The sequence below is a fragment of the Dipodomys spectabilis genome, unplaced genomic scaffold, assembly GCF_019054845.1.
Source record: "Dipodomys spectabilis isolate Male_0828 unplaced genomic scaffold, ASM1905484v1 ptg000599l, whole genome shotgun sequence".
NCBI classification, from domain to species: Eukaryota; Metazoa; Chordata; class Mammalia; order Rodentia; family Heteromyidae; genus Dipodomys; species Dipodomys spectabilis.
The window spans coordinates 1,495,444-1,520,886 of NW_024871276.1; the positions used below are offsets into that span (position 1 = coordinate 1,495,444).

At 38.7% G+C, this 25,443-nt stretch overlaps 1 protein-coding gene across 2 annotated transcripts in view; it reads right to left on the bottom strand.

Moving 5' to 3' along the window:
- The window catches only part of Ttc17 (tetratricopeptide repeat domain 17), a 77,045-nt gene that overhangs the window by 10,823 nt on the left and 40,779 nt on the right, over positions 1–25,443 (bottom strand). Inside the window, exons 16-21 of one of the 2 annotated variants that reach the window (XM_042671087.1) lie at positions 24,497–24,683; positions 16,495–16,665; positions 8,694–8,953; positions 8,099–8,252; positions 4,227–4,347; positions 662–821 (exon numbers count right to left, since the gene is read on the bottom strand). In XM_042671087.1, coding sequence (XP_042527021.1) covers positions 662–821; positions 4,227–4,347; positions 8,099–8,252; positions 8,694–8,953; positions 16,495–16,665; positions 24,497–24,683 — 1,053 coding nt within the window. Of the gene's footprint in view, positions 1–661; positions 822–4,226; positions 4,348–5,308; positions 6,037–8,098; positions 8,253–8,693; positions 8,954–16,494; positions 16,666–24,496; positions 24,684–25,443 lie in introns of those variants that run through there. The other variant, XM_042671088.1, reaches the window with a different exon arrangement.

Consider the following 25,443-nt stretch of genomic DNA (forward strand, 5'->3'; position numbering starts at 1 on the left):
ATTTTCTAGTGAGGTAATCTATGGCATGCTTTCTAAATCTTTCAGGTATATTCTTTTGCTAGGCATTTGCTGATCGGCTCTCTGTACCTGGCTTAAGAATGGCAACAGAAGGTCAGGTATGTTGGTACATGTCTTTAATTCTAGGTTCATTGCTTAGAATTGTTGTTTGAGATAAGCTCATGTAAAAAATCAGTGAGACCCCATCTCCACAAAATAAGCCACGAGGGGCTGTATAGGCCTTAAATCCCAGCTACATGGCAAAAATGAAATACCTTGTCTGAAAAAATAACTAAAGCAAAATGGCTAAGACTTGGGGGATAGGGAACTCAAGTAGTAGACTGCCTAGCAAGCATGAAGCCCTGAGTTCAAATTCCAGTATCACACACACACACACAAATCAGGAAAGTTAACTGCACCAAATATGTGTCCCTGAAGGTAAGAAAGAATACGACCCACTCTGATGAATTAAGAAAATATAAGTTCATTCTTTCAGGTCCTGAAAGAAACGAGTCTCTGCTTAAAGCTACGTAGGTAAGAGCCTAATGAAAAAAAATAGCAAAAAAAGAAAAAAAAAAAAGAAAAAAAATGGAAGAGTAAGGCCCAATTATTTGTGCGTTCCACCTCCAGCTGAGGACTCAAGAGGACAAGGCTGTGCACTCACCTCTGTCAGCTGACTCTCACCCATGTAGTGCAGACTGGCTCTGTTGGACACCCCTTGCAAGTGGTCCAGAGTGTGCATGCTCGTGGGGAGATTGGCATTGCACAGCGGCTCCACTGCTGGCTGCTGTATGGGGGTAGCAAAGTCAATGTGTTCCGTGATGCTGGAAAATAAAGCTTACATTAGCCGTGGAAAGTTCAGGTAAGTGGAGAGAGAAAACTGCATTAACAATATCAGAGACAGGCACCAGTGGCTCATGCCTGTCATCCTAGCTACTCAGGAGGCTGAGGTCTGAGGCTCACCAGCCCGGGCAGGAAACTCTGTGAGACTCTTATCTCCAATAAACCCCTCAGAAAACCGGAAGTGGTGTAGTGGCTCAAGTGGCAGACTGCTAGCCTAGAGCTGAAGGGCTGAGGGACAGCATTCAGGTCCAGAGTTCAAGCCTCATGATCAACAAACAAAACCACCCCCCCAAAAAAAGAAAAAAACCCACAAAAAACAACCAATTGGCTCATCAGAACTAACCTCACTGGGGAAAGGTTTTGAAACAAGTGAGTTTTCTTCTAGTATTTCTTTCATGGTACAGATACTGCTACTACCTACTATGGATTCCAACCTTTGCTATTTCTTTTTATGCACAAAAAAACACTTTTCCTCAACAGAAAAAGCCATCTCCAGGCATTTTAAACAGATAGTTTAAAAAACACTGTACAGCTGTGCAAGTAGTATGTGTAATATGTATTTCCCTTTATGATCTCAAGTGGTCATTTCTTACTATAAACAGGCCAAGTGGTATCGACAATACCACAAACACTGACAGTACTGGTAAGGCAAGTTGGCACTACCAAATCATTAATTTATTTAGACAGCACAGAGGTTTGAACTGAGGTCCTTGTGCTTAACAGGCAGGTGTTCCATCACTTAAGCCAAGCTCCCAACCTTCCAAATTTATTTTAAATTTATTTTAAAATTTAAATAAGAAAATTTTTTTAAAAGTTTAATTTGGCTGAGCATGGTGGCTCAAGCTTATAATCCTAGCTACTTGAAAGATAAGGAAGGAAGATTGTGGCTCATGGTCAGCCTGAACATAGAGGTCCACCAGATACCCTCTCAAACAGTGGTTTAGGTGCAACGGTGCACAGTGTCATCCCAGCTACAGAGGAAGCATGTTAGCTGGGCACAGTGGCAGTGCCGGCCATCCCGAGCTATAGCCCTGGCCAGCCTAGGCGTAAAAGACTTTGATCTTGAAAACAGCCAGAAAAAGAAAGGCACCAGAAATGTGGCTTAAGTGGTAGGACAACTGCCAGCCAAGTGAGAGGCCCTGGGTTCAATCTCCATTATCACTAAAAATAAAACCAAGCCCGAATTTAACTAATATTAGGCAAATATTTATTCATTATTATTCCTTCATCCATATTTCCTATAAGATACTGGGCTATAGTATATATTAATATATTATACACACATATGTGTGTCTCTCTCTCTCTCTATTACACACATTTTCATTGTGAGGGTATATATTTCCTCAGCACTATGAGGAGGGTATTTGTTAGTGAAGACTTCCCCAAGTTAATAAGAATTAAGAAGAGACCAGAGGATGAGTATGAATGAGATAGGTGAGAAAAGCAGTGGGAACACCACTGCAGGCAGTATAGCAAGAAAGAAAGGAAGCAGAATCTGAACACTTTGTGGGCGACTCTAAATAGTAATAAGTTAGTAGGCTGTTTTCAGAATGGTTTGAGTTGCATTCCAAGAACTCTCAGTATCATGGAGCAAGTGCACCAAGTAGACGCAAAAGTAAACGGAACAAAGGCCCAGCTAGAAATTTATGCCATGAGTCTAGGTAGAGAATGTGGCTTAAGGAAGTAGCAATGGTAATGTAGAAAAATAAGGTAGTTTGTATGCAGAGGATAAGAGTGATAAGATTGATAGCAGTCTGGGTTTGAGGGACAAGGAAGAGGGATATTAAGAATAACCAGCCAGGCGCCAGTGGTTCACGCCTGTAATCCTAGTTACTGAGGAGGCAGAAATCTGAGGATCATGGTTCAAAGCCAGCCCAGGCAGCAAAGTCCATGAGACTCATATCTCCAATTAATTACCAGAAAACTAGAAGTGGTGCTGTGGCTCAAAGTGGTACAGCACTAGCCTTGAGCAAAAAGAGCCCAGGTCCTGAGTTCAAGCCCCACAACTGACCAAAACAAAACAAAAAACAACAAAAAAAGAAGAAGAACCATTTGCTGTTGTCACTGTATTTGATTTTGGTACCCTGGGCATTGTATGTATGTTTATCTGATTTAGGGAAGGGAAAGGGAACAACAAAATGGTGAGACAAAGGACAAAGGGTGAACCAATGCAACAGTGATATTTACAAGACAGCATGTTGGAAATGATCTGTACGACTTGGTGGGGGGCACTGTGTGTAGGGGAAGTGGGAGAAAAAAGAGGGAGGGGGTAACAATGTTTAACAAGAATGTACTCACTATCTTATGCATGTAACTGTAACCCCTCTGTGTATCACTTTGACAATAAAAATTTTTTAAAAAGAACCAGGCTTTTTGCCTAAAAACTGCTAGAGAAACTTACCAAGAATAGGAAATAGAGCTGGATGCCAGTGGCTCACTCCGTAATCCTAGCTATTCAGGAGGCTGAGATCTGAAGATCGTGATTTAAAGGTAGCCCCCAGCCCAGGCAGGAAAGTTTGTGAGACTCTTATCTCCAATAAACCACTCAGAAAACCAGAAGTGGCACAGTGGCTCAAGTGGTAGAGCCCTAGCCTTGAGCTAAAGAGCTCAGGGACAGGCTCAGGCCTAGAGTTCAAGCCCCATGGCCGACAAAAACAAAACAAAAAGAATATGAAATAGAAAAAAGAAAAACAATGATCTTTTTAAGATGAAACAATGATCTTTTTAAGATGGATAAGTAAGAAAATTATGTGCTTAGTTTTCTTGAGCTTGGAATGCTTGAGAGAGATGCAGGTCTGGTAGAACACTGGATAAATGACCTGAGGGCTTTGAAGAATGGTCTGGTCTAAAGATCCAAACTTGGGAGTTGTCAATGCATCAATGACGACTGAGCCTTTGGGAGTTCAATCTGACTGGGAATGTTTAGTAGGAAATCCTGGGGAACTTCAGCATCAATAGGGCAGAAAGAAGGCTACCAAGAGATTGAGTGTTCCCTGGGGACAAAGCCATGATCACAGAAGGGTCCTAGCTCAGCGTGTATCCTGACAAGTGTTGGTAAATCTGGATTGGCTCTGGTTCCTCTACAAATGCAAGGATGTCAATGAGATGAAGGTTTTTCTACAGAGAGGTGTCTGACCTTCCATTCAAACTAAGTCCCATATTACTTTTCATAGCTTGCACAACGTGGGAAAGGCCCTGTCAAGAGAGCAGAGTCATTGCTTTTTGACAATGGGGTGAATCCATCTGTGACCTGAAGGTAATAATAGTCATTCTCTGCTGACCTGAGCTCCTGAAAAGTGACTCTTCTGACAACTGTTGACATAAAAAGCAACCCTGAAGTTATTGGAGGCTGGTATGCTCACTGGCATACAAGTGAAGATACTCACTCAATGTTTTTTGAAGAAACTGCAAGCCAGGTACTCACGATGGCAGTTAGCTCTACCCAGCGGAGTTTGAGGCACTCATCTGGGCTGGGCCATCCAAGACTCTGGTAGTCACGTTTTTTCCCTGGAAGGAAAGCATGTCATGAATGGACACAAGTGCAAAGGAAAAGAATCCAAGGTACCATTTGCCCTGGTGTATTTGACGGTGCCAGCTATTCTTCTAGTCTTTATAATTTCCACCATCAACAAACAGGAAATTAAAACCTCACCGTTCACAGCAATGGAAATAAAAATCATCTTTACATGAAGCCTTATTCTCAAAAAAGACTGTCAAAATACAATCTTTAGTTGCATTTAAGATTAAGACATTCTAAAATACTAACATTCTTACAAAACTTGTTTTATCTTTCTTTATGATGATTTTGTAAAGAAAACTCTAACTTAATAAAAACATGTATCTCTACAACAGGGTTTCTCAAGACCTGGTACTACTGACACTCTGACCTATGTAATTCTTTGTTGTAGGGGCTTGTTTTGGGCATTGAAGGGAGTTTTCCAGGATTCTTGGTGTTTACCCACTGGGTGTCAGCCTTAGATCACCACGAATGTCTCCAGATATAGCTAACTGTCCCCCGAGGTGCAAGATCACCTTAGTGGACAACCACTACTGTAAAGTAAAGCATCAGGATGGGATATAATGATAATGTAAGGTTACTATTTATTTTATGAGTACTTTCAGGTCATGTGCTAAGTGTTTTATGCTTGAAATTGTATAAGGAAGGCTTTAATTCTCATGTCTAAGAGGAAAAACTAGTTTCTAAGTCATTTGCCCCAAATCAGCTGGCTAGCAGGTGGCAGAACTGGGATTTAGCGCAGGATGTTTGACTCTAACATACATACTTCTCCCAATAGCTCTTTAAAGCTATCTAGGGCTTCTAAAATTTTGTTTAATCATCTAACCCAGGTACTATCTTTTGGGCGGAGGCCCTTTAACTTAGATGAGAGTTCCCATAAAAGACTGAAACCAAGTCTTATCTGAGACAGAAAGGAAAACTTTAGTTTTGCATAGCACTCTTTATACTGTAGCAATTTACCAGCAATAGAAAACGATGTTAAGTTCAGGCAGGGATTTAGATTTAGACTTTAATAAAACAGAACAGTTTGGAATAGTTTCAGTTAACTGTTAAATTAATCACTTTAAACAAACCATACATTTCACCAAAAAACTTATTTTCCGTTTGCATTGAAAAAGCTTATTAAGTATTTATTGAGCACGTACTAAAGGGACTCAGAACTGTGTAAAACACTGGGGTTACAGACAAGAGTATTAAGGCAGCCTGCTCTTGAGCTCACAGTCTAGTGAGGATGGTGGACATCAACAGACATAATATGAGAAGGGAGGGGCTAGAGTCAACTGCTGCATGGGGGCAACAGCAGCTAATACTGTTTGAAGGTATCAAGGAGGAAATGGCACTTGAGTTTCAAGGTTAAGGTTGCGTGATAATTTAGTACTGCACAGATGGCATATTGGCATTCCAGGCAGAGGGAACAGCATATGCAAAGGCACAACTGTAAAATAAGAGCATGGTTGGTTCAAAGGATGTTGCTGAGGGGTGGAGAGAGGCAGGGTTGTAAAGGGTCTTGTATGCCACATTAAGAAGTGTGCACTTTATCCTGCAGGCAGTGGGAAACTTCGAGCCCACATCTCTCCATCTCGTTCACAAAGATATCATGAAAGGCTCTGTTAAGTGCCTCGCTGAAATTCCGTTACATTATGTCTATGGCACTTCCCTGGTCTTCCAGTCTAGCAGCCCTAACCAAAAAAGGAAATGAGATTAGTTAAATGTTATTATTAGCTCTCAGTCCATCTCTATGGCTCTCAGTGATCGCCACCCTCCACTCCATGGACTTACAATCTGTTTAAGAACTTGCTTTAGAATTTTGGAAGACTTTACCAGGAAGTTTATTATTTGGTAGTGCATGGAATGTTATTTATTTTAAAACTGGGATACTGAATCTTTCTAGTATTTTTGCATCTTTCCCACAGTGAGGACTTTTTACTTCAATGACAATGAGCAATTTCATGATTTTACTTGCAAGTACATCCAATGCTCTACTTGGGACCAATTTGTGTCCAATTAAATTGCTTACATGGTTCTAGAGTGTAGCTTAATGAAATAGCACTTGCTTAGCATGTGAAAGGTCCTGGGTTCAAACCTTAGCATTGTAGAATAGAACAGAACAAAAGAAAAACCTGTTCGAATACTCTGTCATAGCTGAAGTACAGAGGAGTTTGATCTTCATGGGTATGTCTATAAATGTATATATGTATTTGGTGAAATAACTGCACATACATTATTCAAGTGGAGTACTATATTTTTCATGTTAGTTGTAGGTATTCTTTCAATGACCCTGGTGTCTTTTATTATGCATTCTGTAAATTTATACCAATATTCTACAAAAATAACTTTTAGTCCTTTGTCTTTCTAATGTCAGTTACTGCTTTTAGTTTTTTATCCCTGCCTTAGAAAGTCCTTCACATTAAGAGAACAGGGATATTCATGTAAGTTTTCTTCTTTCACGATTTATTGCACTTAATATTTGATCCACTGGAATGTACATTTCCATGTTTTATAGCCTGGATATCTTTTTTACTGACAGAGACACAGACAACAGTTTTTCCTTCCTTAACAAAAGCTAGCTTACTTTAACCGGAGGAATAATTGAAGCTCTTAAATCCAATGATGACAAAATGAACTTCTTACAGTCCCTAGGATTTATTAGAAATTTATTTTGGGGTCTAAGTCAAGCTGATCCTACTCCATATTTTATCACGTGTCTCTGCTTTCAAGCACTCTGGAAAGTGCTTATACCGATACAATGAGACACATTTTATAAGTTGAGTTTTCAGTTAAAGGTGGTAAAAATTACCCAGTTTAAGTATAACAGCCTGGTACTGGTTGTGTATGCCTAAAGTCCCAGCAACTCAAGAAGCTGAGATCTGAGATTCTTGGTTCAAAGACAGCCCAAGGCAGACACATGCATGAGGCTCTTTTCTTCAATTAACTATCAAAAAGCCAGAAGTGGGGGCATAGCTCAAGTGGTAGAGCACTGGTTGTATGAAAAAGCTGAGTGAGAGTGAGAGGCTTGAGCTCAAGCTGCAGTATTAGTATTGGCACACAAAAATTTTTTTAAAAATTTTTCTCAAAAGTAATTTTATCACCATTATTGAGCACTACAAAAGAGAGATTTAGGTGTCTGGAGCTCAGAGATGGGCTTCAGGACTACTAGGAACCCCTAAAAGTACATGTCAAATCTGACATTTATGTTCTCCAAACCTGACATTTACGTTTCCATTTCTGCAAAGCAGTTCTAAAACATTTACCCAGTACTTTTTGTCTGACCTACAAAAAACATACTAGCTATTCTTTATTGTGCTATAAGGTTCCTAGTGAATTTAAATTCCTTCAAAAATATAAAAGTGTTATAATTCTTCATAATTCTTAGAATTAAGAGACTAATCTTTGTAAGGTAGAGAAGAGGCGATTAGTCTCATTTTATAGATAAGAAAAATAAGGAACAGGAAGATAAAATAGCAGAACTGGTACTTGCACCCATGTGTTTTAAACCAACACCTTTATGTATCACAATGGATTGTAATGTAAAAATATCTACAGGATAGTTAAGCTTCATGTGATAAAAATATAAGCCAATACTTAAATAGCAAGTAAATATCAAAATAAAATTTTCATACCAATGACTGATACTGCCCTTTTATCTTCTTATCTGAACTACTCAGTCATACACACATGCCTTATGAGAAATGCAGAAATGAAACATGAGGGAAGAAATTAGCATCCTAAATTCTCGTTTACCTTGTGGTCCAGGAGACGCTACCTTTGGGCCAGTGATCTCCAAGTTTGCTTGGTAACGATGTCCATTTTCTGCTTGATGAGATTCTATCTTTTTCACAGGAGTTTTTTTATGATCTCCTTTGGGTTTTTTTACACGTTTGACTTGGAATGTGATCTGGGGAAAAGAAACATGTTACAGACAAATGAGACCAATGAGAAAATCTGTCACTCACTCTACCTCCCCTCTGGCTCCTCAGCCACACCTACCCAAGTTTAAGTTTTAAGAGGTCTAAAGGAAAAATGGTCAGTGAAACGACAAAAACATGTAGTCTCAAGGAGTGTATAGAGAGCACTGAAAATAAAGACATCTGATGAGGACAGTTCCTTCAAGTTTTCAGGATTTGAATATGGTTTCACACCTCTTCCATTCCTCTCACCTCCCCAAAGAGCTGGCGAAGCACACTGAAATGCTCCCTGGAAGACAATTCTAATGTGAATGTGGTCCCAGAATGTGGACCTAAATAGTGTCATATTGCCAACCACCACTTTACCCTTGCATATCACGAGTTGCTGAGCTTGGCTAATTATCCCAAGGACTGAACTGGCAAAATCGTACCCATTCTGTGGCTTCATCGTCTTCACTTCTACAGTCCCCAAAGCAAGAGCTTTTGGCTACTCCATCCTGAGGACCCTTCTTCAGCACCCGTATTCCCTGCAAGTCTAGACGCCGCCCCTTCATTTCTAGTGCTCCCCCGAAGCCTTCCAGAGGCCATGCCTGTTGAAACTCATCCACCAAAGCCAGTATCTCTTCTGACATCTTTGTTTCATCTGAATTCTCCATCTCATCAGAGCCATTGCTTTCTTCAACCACTGTACCTGAAATTCAAGAACTAGCATGTTATTAACAGATACACAGCATGCACTCAAATCTTGCTTTTAGTTTAATTTCAGCTCTGCTTAAAAGCACTTCTATAGCCTATCTTCTTACAAATACCATTCAGCATCTTCAAAATTCACAACTGAGTATCATCTTTGTCATGAGCTTTTGCCAAAAGCCTGATGAGAACAATGGCAATAGCTAGATGACAGGCAGTCATGGATCATACCACCAGTGAGCAAGGAGAAAGCTATAATCTACATAGGTTTTGAGAGAAGATCCACTTGCTTTGTATGTAAGATGGAAAAGATAAACTTTGTTATTTATCTAATAAAGAACATAAAGCTTGGTTGCTTGAAGCTTTATGCAACTATCATGAAATATAGCTGTGTGTCCCACCTGAGAGCTGCTTAATTGTCTGAACTGAACAAATAAATGGCTTAATGGAAACCTAATTCCAGATGAAGGCTCCCATTTTCCTAATGGCAGATGTAAGAAGTAGCACTATACTGATACAAATTCTTCCTAAAATGGCTACTGAGGTATCATTGATGCTGTGAAGCATATATAAAGACTTCCATGAATTTCTCAAAAGACAATGTTCTAGCAAAAATTCTCTTCTAAGGATACATACCCCTCCAGGTTCCCCTCTGTGCTTAGATAACAATGAGACTCCTAAGATTAGGTCAAGAGTCTTAACAGAATGTTTTCTTTTTTCTCATGTCTTGGTGACATTAACTTTTGTTCTTTATTTTGAATTAATGGCTGCATTTTATATTATGTGCTCCATGAAAGACATCTCTAATCTTTTTTGGAAGTGATGGAGTACAAAAAGAAATAACAATAATGCCTCCTTTTTTAACATGCAGCCACTAGATAACCTGAGCACTCTGGGTTGACAACTCCCACAGTGCCAGGCTGCTATTCCAGTTGGAATTGCAACTTCTATTGTTGGCAAGTCCAGCCTGCTCTGGCCAATGTCAAAACTCTCAAACACATACAACCAGATTAACCTGAGAAATACCAGTATCAGTCTCTGAGGACATAAGCACAACTGACCATTGTAGCTGCAAACACTTAAAACTCTGAGCCACTCACAAATCAACAGTGACACTTCAGTGCTGGTGCCGTCTCTTCCTTCTCTCCCTAGTGCTTGATGTCAGATAGTGGGATAAATACAAGTTGTTCTCTCTTAGGAAAACAACAACAACAAAAACTAACGGACTATTGAGCTTATCATTTATGACCAAGTGACTACAAAACGTACTGCTATCTTTTCAAGTAATTTCTTTTTAGATTTTCTAAAGTCACTGTTATTGTTTCTACTGCTTTTGTACTTATTACTTTAAAATTGAGTTTTGAAACAAGCGTGATGATTTGCTGATACTCTGTAAGATACTCAGACACAAGTGGTTGGTTATCTGCTTAAATTATGTGGTTGGTAGTATAAATATAACTTCTAGTGTTGGCCTCAGGTGCTACAATAGTGTGTCGTTGGCACACAGCAGTCACAGCTATGGAAGGAACTAATGGGAACCCCAAAACAGTCTGGTTTTTGAGAGTTTGCTGCTCTTGCTTCTACCTTGCCCTCCTGACAAGATTCTAAACTCTTACAGTCTAACACATCTTGTCATGTGTTAATGTACTGTTAACTGAGCTGAAGGGTAAGCCACAAGTGAATCATCATACCTTTAGCATCATATCTGATACTCTATATAATCTAAAAGTTCTTGGCGGGTTGCTGGTGCCTCATACTCCTACTTAGCTACTCAGAAGGCTAAAATCTGGATGACTGAAGTCCAATGGCAGCCTGGGGAAAAAAAGTCTGTGAGACTCTATCTCCAAAATAGCCAGCAAAAAGTTGAGCTGGAGGTGTGGCTCAAGTAGTAGAGCCAAACTATGAGCAAGCAAGTCATGTGAGTTTAAGGCCTTGAGTTCAAGTTCTGGGACCGTGCATGCGTGCACAAAAGCAAATGTTATTGACAGAGGCAATGCAGTTAAGAGAGGGCAACAAGACAGGGCTGAAATTTCATACCCTGTCCATGAACTTGTTTCATACTCTGTTACATGTCTAGCAATGTGCTTGGCACGTCATTCTACAACCCATGAAACAAGGAATGTATCTGGAGATCTATCCTATGTGGGGCTTCTTGTGCAGACCACTTCCATTTGCAACTCTCTTCCACAATGGGAAATACAGATTCTGCTATGGTGAGAAGTGTGGATTGCAGAGAAATCTCAGAATGTTCTAAATTATGTCTGAAGCAAGAAGTAAATCTTAGGCCTCCTGTCTGTGGGACAGATGGCATGATATAAACTGAAAACACAGAGAGTGAGACCCACATCTCTATTTTTTATTTTTTTTCCCAGGCACCATTTTCACACTGGGAAAAGAAGAATAAATATTGTGACGTTGAACAGAACATGAGTACCCACAGTGAGGTTTATGTAAGTTCACATTCTTTTCTTGGAGTGTTGGTAAAAGTGACAGCTAAGTTTGAGTTGTGTTAGGCAATCTGTCAAGAACCACAGGTAGGCTGGTTGTAGTGGCTAATGTATGTAATCCCAACTGCTCAGAAGTTAGATATCTTAGAGACCAGATAGGGGAAAGTTAGGGAGACTTTATCAATCAATAAGCTGGACATAATAGCATGTGCCTATGATCCTAGCTATGTGCTAGGCCATAGGTAAGAATTGCAGTGTGAGGCCAGCCCTAGGAAAAACCAACATGAGACTACCTGAAAAATAACTAAAAACAAACAAACAAGACTGAAGGTAAAAAACGGCTTGGTCTCAAAAAGGGCTCAAGTAATAAGTGTGAGGCCCGGAATTTAATGTCCTCCTCCACAAGTAAAAGGATCATAGAGACTAGAAGTGGTGGGGGAAGGATGTAAGCACAGGTGTCTGTGATTAAAATAAAAGCAGCCTAGCATGAGTTTGGAATATTCCAAACAAACCTGGAGATTCATGTTTAAATTTAGGCACTACAGTTTAAGAAATTGCAAAAGCTGGAAGTGGTGTTGTAGCTCAAGTGGTAGAGTGCTCGCCTTGAGCTGCGCCCAAGCCCAGAGTTCAAGCCCCATGACTGCCAAAAAAAAAAAAAAGAAATTTCAAAAGCAAAAACATTCATAGAATAAAAACTTGGTGAATGTACTTGAAATTGCATGAAATGAAAAGGATTGAAGAAACCAAGGGCAAACCAATTGTGAAAGCTGCTAGTATACTATCTAAAAAAACCTAACTGAAAACCCCAAAATACAAAAAAAAAAAAAACCTAACGAATGCCATAAAGCACAAAAACCAGGCTTGAAATATATTTTGCTAGAAAGATTTTGAAAAACTCCAGTGAAATTAGTTTGACAGTGGTGATGGGGCTAGCAACCGTAACAAGAGTTGTTGAAAGAATTGAGGATGTAAACAGTCATCTAGCTGAAAGGAAATGAGGACATGAAGAAGGAGGTGAGACAGGAACAATAATCATCTCCAGGCACCTAAGGAGATCTAGTAAAATGAAAAACAAGACTGACGTTAAGTTCCACAAAGCAAATCTAGAAATGAGTAGTCATATTTTAGTTTAATATTACAAAAGGCTTGAATCAATGGAAGTGGAAAGGGTCATCTGGAAAGAGACTGAGTCATGATGCCTGCCAGTGAATGATGTGCTGTGGTTACTGCCAGTAAAGAAAGGTGAGTAAAAGAAGGTGACTGTATTTGATACGAAATACTATTAATAAAGGATGGGCAGATGAGTGCTAGATTCACAATGAAACATATGGGCAGGGAACAGAGCTAAAGACCACATACTCAAATTGATGGCAAAGCAAAGTCCTTCCTTCAAAATATGACTCAAAATACTCCTCCAGGAAGCCTTGTTCCAGTCATCTCAATAGTTTTGAATACTAAATTGTTTCTGAAGGCTAGTAGGGCACATTTGCCTTTGATAATGATATTATAGAGCAATACATCTCTGTCTTGCAAAATAGAGGGTATACCAAGGACTTAAGACAAACTTTGTTCCAAATTAAGATTCTACTGACACAAGGCCTTTGTGCAATACCATCTGCAGTTTTAGTGTTCTCTTTCAGTGCAGTGATTTGTTTGTAGACAGATTGCAAAGCTGCAGATTTGCTGAAGATAATGCATAAATAATAATGGTATACATATTTCAAGTCCAATGAATAATCAGAAAATACAAAAGACTTAGGTTCAACTATCCAGACTAAGGAAGGTAGGGAAATGATTCACTTCTGAGTAGAAAACAACAATCATGAGCCTAGTGGCACTCTTCTTTTATCCATTATAGCAAGAGAAACAGATGTTGGAGAAGATAACTTAGAAAACAAACAGGACAATAACTCTATGCAAACATGTTTCAGCTCCCTTTAACTGAACAGATGTTTACTGTGCATCTACTATTTTTGTGCATATGCTTGTGAAGACTTTGTACTTTTGTGACATTAAAATATTCTATTTTAGGCGGGTACTGGTGGTTCATGCCTGTAATCCTAGCTACTCAGGAGGCTGAGATCTGAGCATCGTGCCGCCAAGCCAGCCTGGGCAGGAAAGTCCGTGAAACTCTTATCTCCAATAAACCAATAGAAAACCGGAAGTGGTGCTGTGGTAGAGTGCTCGCCTTGAGCTTAAGAGCCCTGGGACAGCGCCCAAGCCCAGAGTTCAATTCCCACAAGTTGAACTGACCAAAAAAAAAAAAAAATAATAAATAAATTCCTATTTCGTAGTCTGAGGTGTGGTTTGAAGTGGTAGAGTATCTAACAACCATAAAATCAATCTCCAGTACCATCAAAAAAATTTGGTTTCATAAAATAATGGTAGAACCAGATGCTAGTTCCATTTAAAAAATAAACTACCACAAACTAAGATCTTAACCCATTAAACGCCTAATCCTGAGACCACAGGTAAAAAACACTGTATTAGAAGGTCTGAGGATAAACTTTGTTATTCCCCCTACTGAAGAGCTTGACATGGCGCCTAACTCTTCCTAATTTTATCTTAATTTTCTCATATATAAGGTGGGCTTAATAGTATCTACATCACAAAGATACATAATTCATAATGCTTCATAAATTATAAAATACTAAAAAGTAGACTTATTATAAGGGTTATTGGAGGACTACTTGTATTTTTAATTTTTCTTCAAAACAAGATTTTTCAAAATGCTTTTAATGTTGTATGAGTACTCTGATGCAAAAAAAAAAAAAAAAAAGACATAAAGCTGGTGCTGGTGGATCAATAACTCACATCTATAATCCTAGCTACTCAGGAGGAAGATCTGAGGACAGAGGGGTCAAAGCCAGCCTGGGTAGAAAAGTCTTTGAGACTCTTCTCTTCAATTACCCACCAAAACAACTAGAAGCAGAGTGGTGGCTCAAGTGATAGAGCACTAGCACTGAGCAAAAAAGCTTAGGGACCTTGCCCAGGTCCTGAGTTCAAGCCCTAGGACCAGCACAAAGGAGAGAGAGAGAGAGAGAGAGAGAGAACAAGAGAGAGAGAGAGAGAGAGAGAGAGCCAGAGAGCCAGAGCCAGAGAGACAGCCAGCCAGCCAGACATGAGGCTGGAAGCCCACTGCAAATTAACAAACTAGCTAACCAGTTTAATCACTGGGAATTAAAGGAAACTTAATTTTCTTAAAACACAATAGTTTCTGGTAAAAGATATTAAACTAGTTTTCACAAGTGACTGCAAACATCAGTTTTCATTCACTCTAGCATTCTAGCATTCTTCTCTCCCTTTAAGGTGTAACTGGCTTCTTTTAGACATCATTTTTACAGATAATATTAGAGGGAAGAAAGATTTTATAATTACTAAGTAAATTAATCAAATCTACATAAGACAAATACAACATTGCATTAACAAATACTGTACCCAAGAATTCAAATTAGAGTGGACATGGTACACACAGTCTAGTGGGAGACAAGCTATATAAGCATTTAAAGGTGTAAGTAATGTGCTTTGAAGGAAGTAGGAAGAAGATGGTAGATGTGCCTAGAGATCTTTGTGAATGACCACAGAACAGGTGATACTTGAACTGTATTTAGGAAAGGTGAAAGCATTTTCTCTTTACAGAAAATCATATATAAGGTCACTCCTAAATTGAGCAAGACATGGAGGACCAAAGCAGTATGGCATGAGAGGAAAGGTGAAAGGTTATTCTTCCTGCCATGTGTTCCTCCTGCAGGGTGACTCAGTCGACAGGGAACAGGGAGGGTGGAGTGCAGGGGGAGTTAACCTCATTTCCCACATTAATTTAACTTCTTCCAATAGGTAATGGAGAACCACTGACAAATTGAAAACTAATTCTTCCAACAGGTAATGGAGAACCACTGAAAAATTGAAAATTAGGAAACTTACCTGAGCAGAACTATATTTTATCAACTCTTTGGACACATAAGAAATTGGTAACAGCAGCTACTTCTGCTTTCGAAATTCTGTTATCATTTATGTATACCTTTTCTGACTGTCTCTCTCTCTCCCCCCATATATAATATAACAGACTACACTCAGGGAACAAAATTAAAAGGCTAATACAGACAAGACTATTTGAATGCAGGCCATGGCAGAAAGAATAAATGAAGATCTGATAGATTCAGACAAAGTAGTGTCTGGTTGAATCGTGATATATTAGGAGACCAAGAATATAGGAATTAACAGCAGTTCAGAAAATACAGCAAACAATAAAATCAAGTTCAACTTTGGATATGTTACATTTAAAGTACCTGTGGCACACTAAGATAGGAGTCCACTTAAAAAGAGGAAATAAGATCCGGAGTTGTAGAGAAAATCGAAATTTTGAGTCATTGGTATACACAGGTATCAAGTTACCATGAGGTAAGATACAGTAGGAGAAGAAAAGAAGATCAGCTTAGAATACTGAATAACCCAACAAATGAAGGCAGAGTCAAGAATAAGTGAAGGAGACTAACAAAGAAAGTTTGAGGACAGGCAAGAGTCAAAAGCAAATAATTTTAGAAGCCTAGAGGGAAGAAGACAAGAGCTTCAGGAAATGGGAAGTCATACTTAATTCCAAGGGCAGAAAACTGGTGGGTTGCATAATAAAAAAGATGTTTGTTTTGGTACTTTTAAATGGGGGGATAATCTTACTGAGAACTGTTAAGATTAGCTCAAAATAGGACCACAAAGTGGAATATTAATACAACCTATGTATGCCCATTAAAAAAAAATCCTCAAATTTTTATTGGGTTAAAAATAAATACATTTGACGTTCTTTTTTTGTTGACTGGCTCAACAGCGTAATGGCATTACAAAGAAAGACGGGTACACTGACGAATAAAATTTGTTCGAGTTAATGAGAGACTGGAGAGGAGGAAAAAAGGAAACATGAAGAGCACTTTCACACTCTGGGTTATCTTCAGCCTCATCAGCTGAGGGTCACCTTCATGATTCTAGAGCACGAGTGGCTGTTACAAGAGGGAAACACACTTTCAAAGAAGAGAAAAGCCTATGCTTAAAGCTTGAGAGTTGATTTTTCCCCAGAAGCACAGCTCAGGTCAAATCAACTTACTTTCAAGTCTAAGAGCACCCGTGTCCCTCCCTGAGTCCTCAACAGAGAGTACAGTGTCCGCCTCTGTTCCTCTCTCAGAGGGCTCGTCTTCAGCAGCATCCAGTGACTGGGAGTTGTCAAAATATTTCTGCTTGTCATGGCTGTTGTCCAGGGTTTTCTCATGACAATGACCTCAATGACAAGAGACACAGATAAAGCACATTAGAAACATCTCTCATGTTACCCCATAATGCAAGGTCCCAAAACATCAAGAGGAGTAAAAAGGCAATGATGGTGGTAGTTTTTCTTCAGCTAAACACACACAAATCAGGGAACGGGAACACCCAAGGTCAGACCATTATTGTGACGCAAGGTTTGGCACCTGAAGTTTCAGTTGGCGTGCTACTGCAAGAATCAGTGTTTCTGGGGTTGGAGATTAGCAACAAAGAGCAAGTCTCAAGACCTCATTCTATCTATGATGTCTGTGACATAGTTCCTTGACTTAATAAATATCACAAAGTTTTCATTTGCTTTTCAAAATTGAGAGATGGCAGATTCATACTGGAATAAAACCAAGGAAGATGACTAACAGCAGAGAAATATCTTTTCTTGCATCACAGCTTAAAATGAGATAGACCAAAAGGTTAGGGATTATGAAAAAATTAAAAACCAAGGAATTAAAGGAGGAGGATGGCAGAGATTTCACCTTAAGACTGCAACGTAACAAAGATCCTTTCTTTTTTCCTAGAAAATAAGCTCTGGTCAAGTGGATAAAGATTTTTCTAAGCAAAGCCAAATCTTAAATGGAATCCTAACACCCTTTGGTACTTTCTAACACATATAGTAAGACTGACTTCTCCTACAGTTCGCCAATGAGATGCCTGTAATCTGTGCTACTGAGGAGGCTGAGGCTGAGATCTGAGGATCATGGTTCAAAGCCATCCCAGGCAGGAAAGTCCATGAAACTCTTCTCTCCAATTAACCACCAGAAAACTGGAAGTGGTGCTGTGGCTCAAAGTAGTACAGTCCTAGCCTTGAGCAAAAAGAGCTCAAGGACAGCACCCAGGTCCTGAGTTCAAGCCCCACGACTGACGGGGGAAAAAAAAAGGAATTGTTAATATGGACAAAATGCTACTATTTAGCTCAACTTGATGATTACTTTCTGGGTAAGGAATACCAGGCTGCTGTGTCTGGTATGTCAATAACTTGCCTATGACATGCTCTCCTTTGCCACTGGTTTATTCCAGCTGATCTGGCTGGCTGAATGGGAGTTTTCTTTCTCTTATGTTCTCCCATGTTACTGAAGACAGATATTACCTGGAAGGCCTTAGACTTTCTATTAAAGGGTAATTATTAAGAATGTGTAAGTAATTCCTCTCCTCTACCAGGACATTGGATAGTGCTCTAAAGGTTTATTTTTTAGAGGATGTTGTCTTAAGGAGATGTATGTTATCCCATCAAGCTCTCTGAACCAATGAAAAACAAGACAAGCCTTTTTCTAGATTTGATGGTACCCTTTTAGGTTCTGTAATGGAAGTATACCTTACCATGCTAAGAAAAAGCAATGGACTCAACATCTTTGCTAATGAATGAGTTCAGAGTACGTGCTTAGTGAGTCACTTTTCATTTTCCAATTATGTATTCACATATATCACAGACTACCATAAGACAATAAAGCTGTGTCAGAAAATGAGGATTTTTGAGTAGATTCGAAGCCATATGAAAGAGAGTAAATACAAAACACACAGCACATAGGAAATATGGCATTCCAAGTTTCAGAGAAAAGCTTTGAGCAGGCAAAAGTTGAATTTTGAAGCAGATATAGTCTACAAAAGGGGGAACTACAGGAAGGGAGTCAATACTTACTCAACGTTTTTGTTTCTTCCTTCTACTTAATCCTTATTAAAAAAACCCTGTGAAGTATTATTAACCCTTCCTTTATACACAAACTAATTCTCAATGAAATTAAATAACCCGCCTAAGTAACAGTAAGTAAGAAATAGATATGAACCAGGTCTATCTAACCACTAAGTTTCTTGGCTTTCCATGAGTCAGTGCTATCCCTAAGAGAAAGAAAACTGGTAGCAGTATTTTAGGCAAGTAACAACAAGGTGTTGGGCAAAGAAATAGTACCAGGACTTCTCTCCTGTGTTTCAGAGGCAATGACAGGGACAGAGGGTGTGGTGTATGTGTCCATGAAGAGTTAATGTGGTTGTGTTTTTCTTTCTCCAGATTATCCTATAAAAGGGCAGAGATAGTAGCTGATTTGTCTCCATTTCTGTTTTCACCATCTGGGATAAGGCATTAAGTTCAGGGCACTACATATAAGAACATTAAAATAAAATAACGAAGAATTCTGCACACCCAACTGACTGAATATAATTCATTATGAAGAACAACACACTTGTCAAAGACAGCTCTTAACTGGGAAATAAATAAACCTAACTATTCTTAATAGTCAAAAGGAAATAATGATGATAAAGATACTGAGTAAAGCTTTTTTTCCCTACTTTGACAGAGGTAGTACAAAACTTAACACTACCAAAGCAAGGATAAGCCAGTAACACCAGAACTCAGTACAATTTTGTGCTTTCTGAAGTAATGTCCCATTCCCCTACTTACATCTTTTGTTTCTCTATTCTCTTCCTACTATAAAAATTTAATTCTGTTCATTTTTTGAGAGTCTGTAACACAAACAAAAACTGTCTTATAGGTAGGCAGTTCACAGTACATGATGTGTGCAGGACCATAGGCTAGGGAGACAAGACTTCCTTAGGCTTACTGAGACCTTAATAGAATGGCTGTTAATTTACTCATCACTGTTAATTTTGAACAGGAGACAACAGGGTATTTGTTTCTAACTTGCATTAAAAACAGTGGACTAAGCAATAAGAGAATACTTACTTGATGTATGAGCGTATAGTAGATAAGACTTATTTTCTCATCTATCGTAGAAGCTGGGCCATTAAAAAAAAGAGCTATATATCTACATGCATACTGAGTTCATGTTTGGGTAAATAATGGGTGTAAACAACTTAATTATTCTTTGTCATATTTATTACATAGGTGTTCTGAATAGATCAGACACATCCTCAGCTACTTTGTCACTGAAGTGCATTTTGTTACTAACCACTAGAGGGAGAGTTTAAGAGCACATGGTAGGTAAGAGGGAGCACGATGATAAAAAAAAAAAAGGGATTGGATCTTGCTCCTAACAAGCTCAAAGAATGTTAATGAAGTGGTTTAATTACCTGTAATTTGGGGATCAGGCAAGTCATTATAGAACTGGGCCTTGAAAAGCAAATAGGTGCTTTTGGTGGGGAGTAAGGGTTATGGGTAAGAGCAGCAAAACAAACAAAAACATATGCAAACACATGGAGACAAGAATATTGTAGTACTGTAAATAGACTATTTACAATGGCGTCCTTGTATACTAGGATTTGGTACAATTTCCACAGATTTCATAAAGGGTTAAACTTCTTCAAGAGTCTGTGAGTTTAAATACAGCACATTTCTGATTCAACTACAAAACTGCATTAAAAGAAAAACCCTGTATTCTACTTCATTCAATTCTAATCTTAGAATAAATTTAAACACAGATGGGGAGGGGTGGAGGCACATTTTTTTTCTTGCTACCCATAAGTGTAAGCGTTTACCAGTTGCCTCTCCTTTCTCTTACTGCAAGTGAGTAGTTGGTGGGGAAGGGCCCTGTAATCACAAGAACATGTGAGAGCAGATTTGCCTACTTGTCTACAGCAAGAACGTTATATGAGACCCAAAGTAACAGAAAATAGTCTTTAACATTCCTTAGATTTAGGGCATTTTAAGGATAGCATCTTCAAGTGAGAACCCTAGATCCTAGTTATTCTATAACTGATCAAGTTTAAGAATATCTTACAGGAATTACAAATTACATTTAAGGAAGAAAACATAAGCATCAGGAATTCTCCTTTTCATTGATAACACACAGTGAGTAGGTTAATAGACCTACTTGTTTACCACAGGTATCCAATGCACCTGCAATTTCCAGCACAGCCTGTGGATTTTAGTAACAAAGTTCCCCAATTCCCTAACACAGAACTCACTGCAGAGCTATGAAACTGGAGACTCTCAGATTTGGGCATATCTACTTACTTTTAAGTGCTTATAGCCAATGCACAAAATCAAGTGAAAACCATGTTTCCCTTTTGTTTTATATCATCAAATAAAAGTCACTCAGAAGCCTCCATCTCAGCAACCACTCTGTACATCTTAACTGGGTTTGCAGGATCTGACTTGTGTTCTCTCAATTTTTTTTTTTTTTTTGTTGGTTGTGGGGCCTGAACTCTGGGCCTGGGTGCTGTCCCTCAGCTCTTCAGCTCAAGGCTAGTGCTCTACCACTTGAGCCTCAGCCCCACTTCTGGCTTTTTCTGCTTATGTGGTGCTGAGGAATCAAACCGAGGGCCTCATGCATGCAAGGCAAGCGCTCTACCACTGAGCCACCTTTCCAGCTCCTGTTCTCTCAATTTTTAACATGTTTTTTTTAACCAATGTACTGTCATTGACATGGCTACTTTATGCTTTTGGGGTTTACTCTAGCTGTATTTCCAATCACTGTGGAAAAAAGGATCATACCACATAGGAATTACAACCTTGTTCAATACCAGGTACATTGTCAGCTGCCACTGACGTATAGTTTTGGTTTCCTAAAACTTGTTCTGCTGCTAGTCATTTTCCATGATCATTACTTCAGATACCTGTGATCTACCTGGATTAAGCAATGCCTGATAGAGAAAGAGGTTTAAACTCCTTTACAGATAGTGTGTGTGTGTGTGTGTGTGTGTGTGTGGTCGGGGCTTGAACTCAGGGCATTGGCACTGTCTCTTAGCATTAAGCTTAAGGGTAGCATTCTACTACTTGATTTACAGCTCCACTTCTGGCCTTTTTTGGTGGTTAATTGGAAATAAGTGTCTCATGGACTTTTTTGCACAGGCTGGCTTCAAACTGTGATCATAAGATCTCAGGCACCTGAGTAGCTAGGATTACAGATGTTAGCCCCTGGCAGCTAAGAAAAACTAGCAGATTACTAAGATTATCCCATTCAGAGAGCTTAGTATAAAACTAGTAAGACTGATAGCAATAAGTCCTAACAATTAAACAAAAAAGGGAGTGAAAACCAGACCTAGCATATGTATGTGCGCGCGCACACACACACACACACACACACACACACACACACACACACACACACACACACACAGAGCAGATGTCCTCAGTCATATGCATTTTAAATCTCATGAATGCCTTTTTTCCTAGTGATTATCAGGACCACTGCTTGTTTCCTTCAGGACAGGGAACTGAGAAGAGATTATCCAATGGCCTAACCTATTAAGGGCTTAAATATTCAGAACTCATTTTTTAAAAAAATATTCCTAAACTGGGAATTCATCTTAGTTAGCAGTCTCACAACCAATGTAAAATATTTCCTGAGGCTAGGTATGGTGGTTTAGTCCTGTCATCCAGCTAAGGCATTAAGTATAAATAGAAGATTTACAGTCAAAAATAGCCAAAGCGCCAGGGGCTGGTGGCTTATGCCGGTAATTCTAGCTATTTAGGAGGCTGAGATCTGAGGATTGTTGATTCAAAGCCAGCCAGGCAGGAAAAACGATGATACCCTATCTTTTATCTTCATTAACTACTCAGAAAAAGCCAAGTGTAGTGCTGTGGCTCAAGTGGTAGAGCACTACCTTGAGAAAAAGAATCTCAGGGGTAGTGCCCAGGCTCTGAGTTGAAGTCCCAGGACTGGCAAACACACACACAAATAACCAGAGCAAAAAGGGCTAGAGATATGGCTCACATGGTAGAGTACTTGATTAGCAAAAGCTGAAGGCCCCAAGTTCTAACCCTAGCACAACAACAACAACAAAAATACATAAATAGATATAAAGATAAAAACCAGTGAGTTCACCTAACTTACTATACCTATATGTATATAACTAGAAGCTAATTCCTTTCTATCCTTATCAGAAGATTAAAGTAGAGCTTCAGTAGAATTTGTTTTTTTAAGTATCTTGTTTGATGAAGCTAGATAAAACAGACCTGGTCTTACAACTAGGTACAATGGTTTAACATTTGTAAGCCCAGCACTTAAGAGCAGTAGAAAACAAGTTCCAAGCCAGCCTGTACTCTAAAATAAAATAACATCTTTTATTCACAAACAAACAAACAATTAAACAAGCACCTGCTGGTACTTAGACTGCACTCAGGACACTGCACTCTCATTTGGCTTCTTTTCTTCACAGCTGGCACTCCAAGACTTGAGCCACACCTCCATTTCCAGCTTTGTGTTTGTTTTTTGGAGGTAAGAGGCCCTTGGATTTGTCTGCTTAGGCTGACATCAAACTATGATTCTCAGATCTCAGTGTCATGAATAGCTAGGATTATAGGAATGAGCCACCAGCACTTGGCTTCGTCCTATATGTTTTTGAGGGTTAGTGTGTACAAGCACTTTGTACTTACTAACTTCCCCACCTGATAAGTAAAATATGTGACCATAAAATATGATTAGCAATGCCAATTAGTGGATGTCCTCAAAACCAGAGAGGATGAACTACAACTGAAACTTAATTTAGTATTCACTAACTACAGAGACTTAATTAACCCTAACACTAGCATGGACTGTTTACACATTAATATGGTAATAAGGTTATAATGCAGGGAGACTACACATTTGTAACTTATTTTAAATCAATACACATTAAGTACTCCACAAATGCTGTGCTAGCTATTCCACAGGTGCCATGCTAGTGCATCAGGGCTGACTTCTAGCAACAGCTTAGTTGTTACCCTTAGTCTCAATCTTCTTTAAGTATCAGACTCAAGTGTGCAATGTGGAGATTCATCTCCATTTGCTTTGTGTCTATTATATGCTAGGCTTACAAAACCTTCCTACTACTACTACCACTTTCCTACTACTTCAAGCACCTACCAAAACCTCCTACTATTTTGTTTCAAACCTAGTTACTTTTTTGTGTTTCTAACAAGAAAAAAAAATTTAAACATGTGTTTCTTTGTGTTCTATTATTATTAACATCTTTTTCTAAAGAATGATTCTTGGTATCATTTTCTATTTACCTTGAAGTTATTTTAGTCATTACTGGGCAAGATAAAATGAGTTATATTTTAGAAACAATGCTTATGGCTGTAAGAGTAATTTAATTATATCCAGAATTCACTTTACTACTTTCATTATCTAAATTTAAATTAAGTCTAGATAGCTCCCTATTATTTAACAGAAAGTGCCATTGATAAAATGAAGCCACCAGGCCTTTCTAAACTCTTAAGCCCAGAACTCATATACTTGATTCATTTCTCAACTATTATGAATGTTCCACAAGAACCCGTATCATTTTTACTTAATGGTTTTCTCTAAACTTTGCAGTTTAATCTAACAGCAATTTACATTAAAAGGGAAAACTGGAACTGGTTGAGCATCCTTAATAGAAATTCCAAAATCTTAGCTAGGTGCTAGTGGCTCCTGCCTCTAATCCTAACTACTCAGGATCTGAGAAATGTGGTTAGAAACCAGCCCAGGCAGAAGTGGAGCTGTGGCTCAAGTGGTACAGTGCCAACCTTGAGCAGGCCCTGGAGTTCAAGCCCCAAGACCCCCCCCCCCCCACACACACTCAAGCCCCAAGACCAACACACACACACACACACACACACACACACACACACACACACACACACACACACACACACGAACAGATTTATCATCCCTAGATGAATATGCTATCTACTTGAATTAGCCTTTCTTAATTAGGTATTGTGAGATAATTAAGCTTATTAGTATCTTGAAGTACTAAATTAGCTTTTATACAGTATTAAATTAGCACATAGTAAGTAATAAATTAGCTTTCTAGAATTACACCAGCTATCTAAAGTCCTTCTGGAGAAATTCAGAAAATCATTTCCTATGTTCTGTTGATCAGAATAGAAACTCTAGGTGAGCTCATGATTTTGTCAGCATAGAACAACTTCTTACCACTGCAAATAGAAGAGGTGATGTTGTACAGAAAAGGGTAAAACTGCATGCAGCGGATCAGCTTCAGGCTGTTTTCACATTCTGGGCATTTGGTAGTTAATTTCAAAGCCTGTCTGAAGGCTTCAAGGGCCCCACTGATATTCTTCAGAGCAAGGTAAGCATTTCCCAGGCTCAAAAAGGTCAGGGGCTAAAAAGAAAAAGAAAAAAAATCAAAGGTGTTAATGAATTAGCATTTACAAAACCTTTGCAGTATATATATTGGTTTCTCTTAAGTTGCACATAAAGGTTTATTATCAACTATCTGTTTTACTCACACCAGCCAATTCTAAACTGTGAAGCACATGTAAATGTACTTTTTACTGACATAATAAACAAAGTACAATGGATGCTAGTTGTAAGTATATAACTCAATAAATTTTATGAATGAATACATTTCTGTAACTGGCACTCACCTCAAGATATAAAACTTTTAGAAAATTTCCTATGTCCTTGGTAGTTCCTTGGACAACTCAACTCCATCCCAAAAGAAACCACTTTTGTTACATTGTTATATCTATCACCATAAACTAACCTTGCCTGTTTTTGAATTTCATAAAAATGGAACCACATTGCATGTTCTCTTATATACATATACCATATATTCTACAGTAGGTTTTTTTTACTCCATCTAAAGTTCATTCATGTGTTTTGCATATCTGTAGCTTTTCTTTTCGTTTTCTATTTGATGCATCATAGTGTTTCATGCTATGAATCTGCCACAGTTGTTCATGTTTGGCACTTGGGTTTTTATCAGCTTATGGGTATTCTAAATAAAGCTAAATGAACAGTTTTGTAAGTGTCTTTTGTTAGGTATATTGTACATGTTTTCCTTGATATATAAATATAATACCAGTGGGACACAGGTTGTGATAGGTTTAGTTTTAGTGTACAACAAAGATCAATCATGG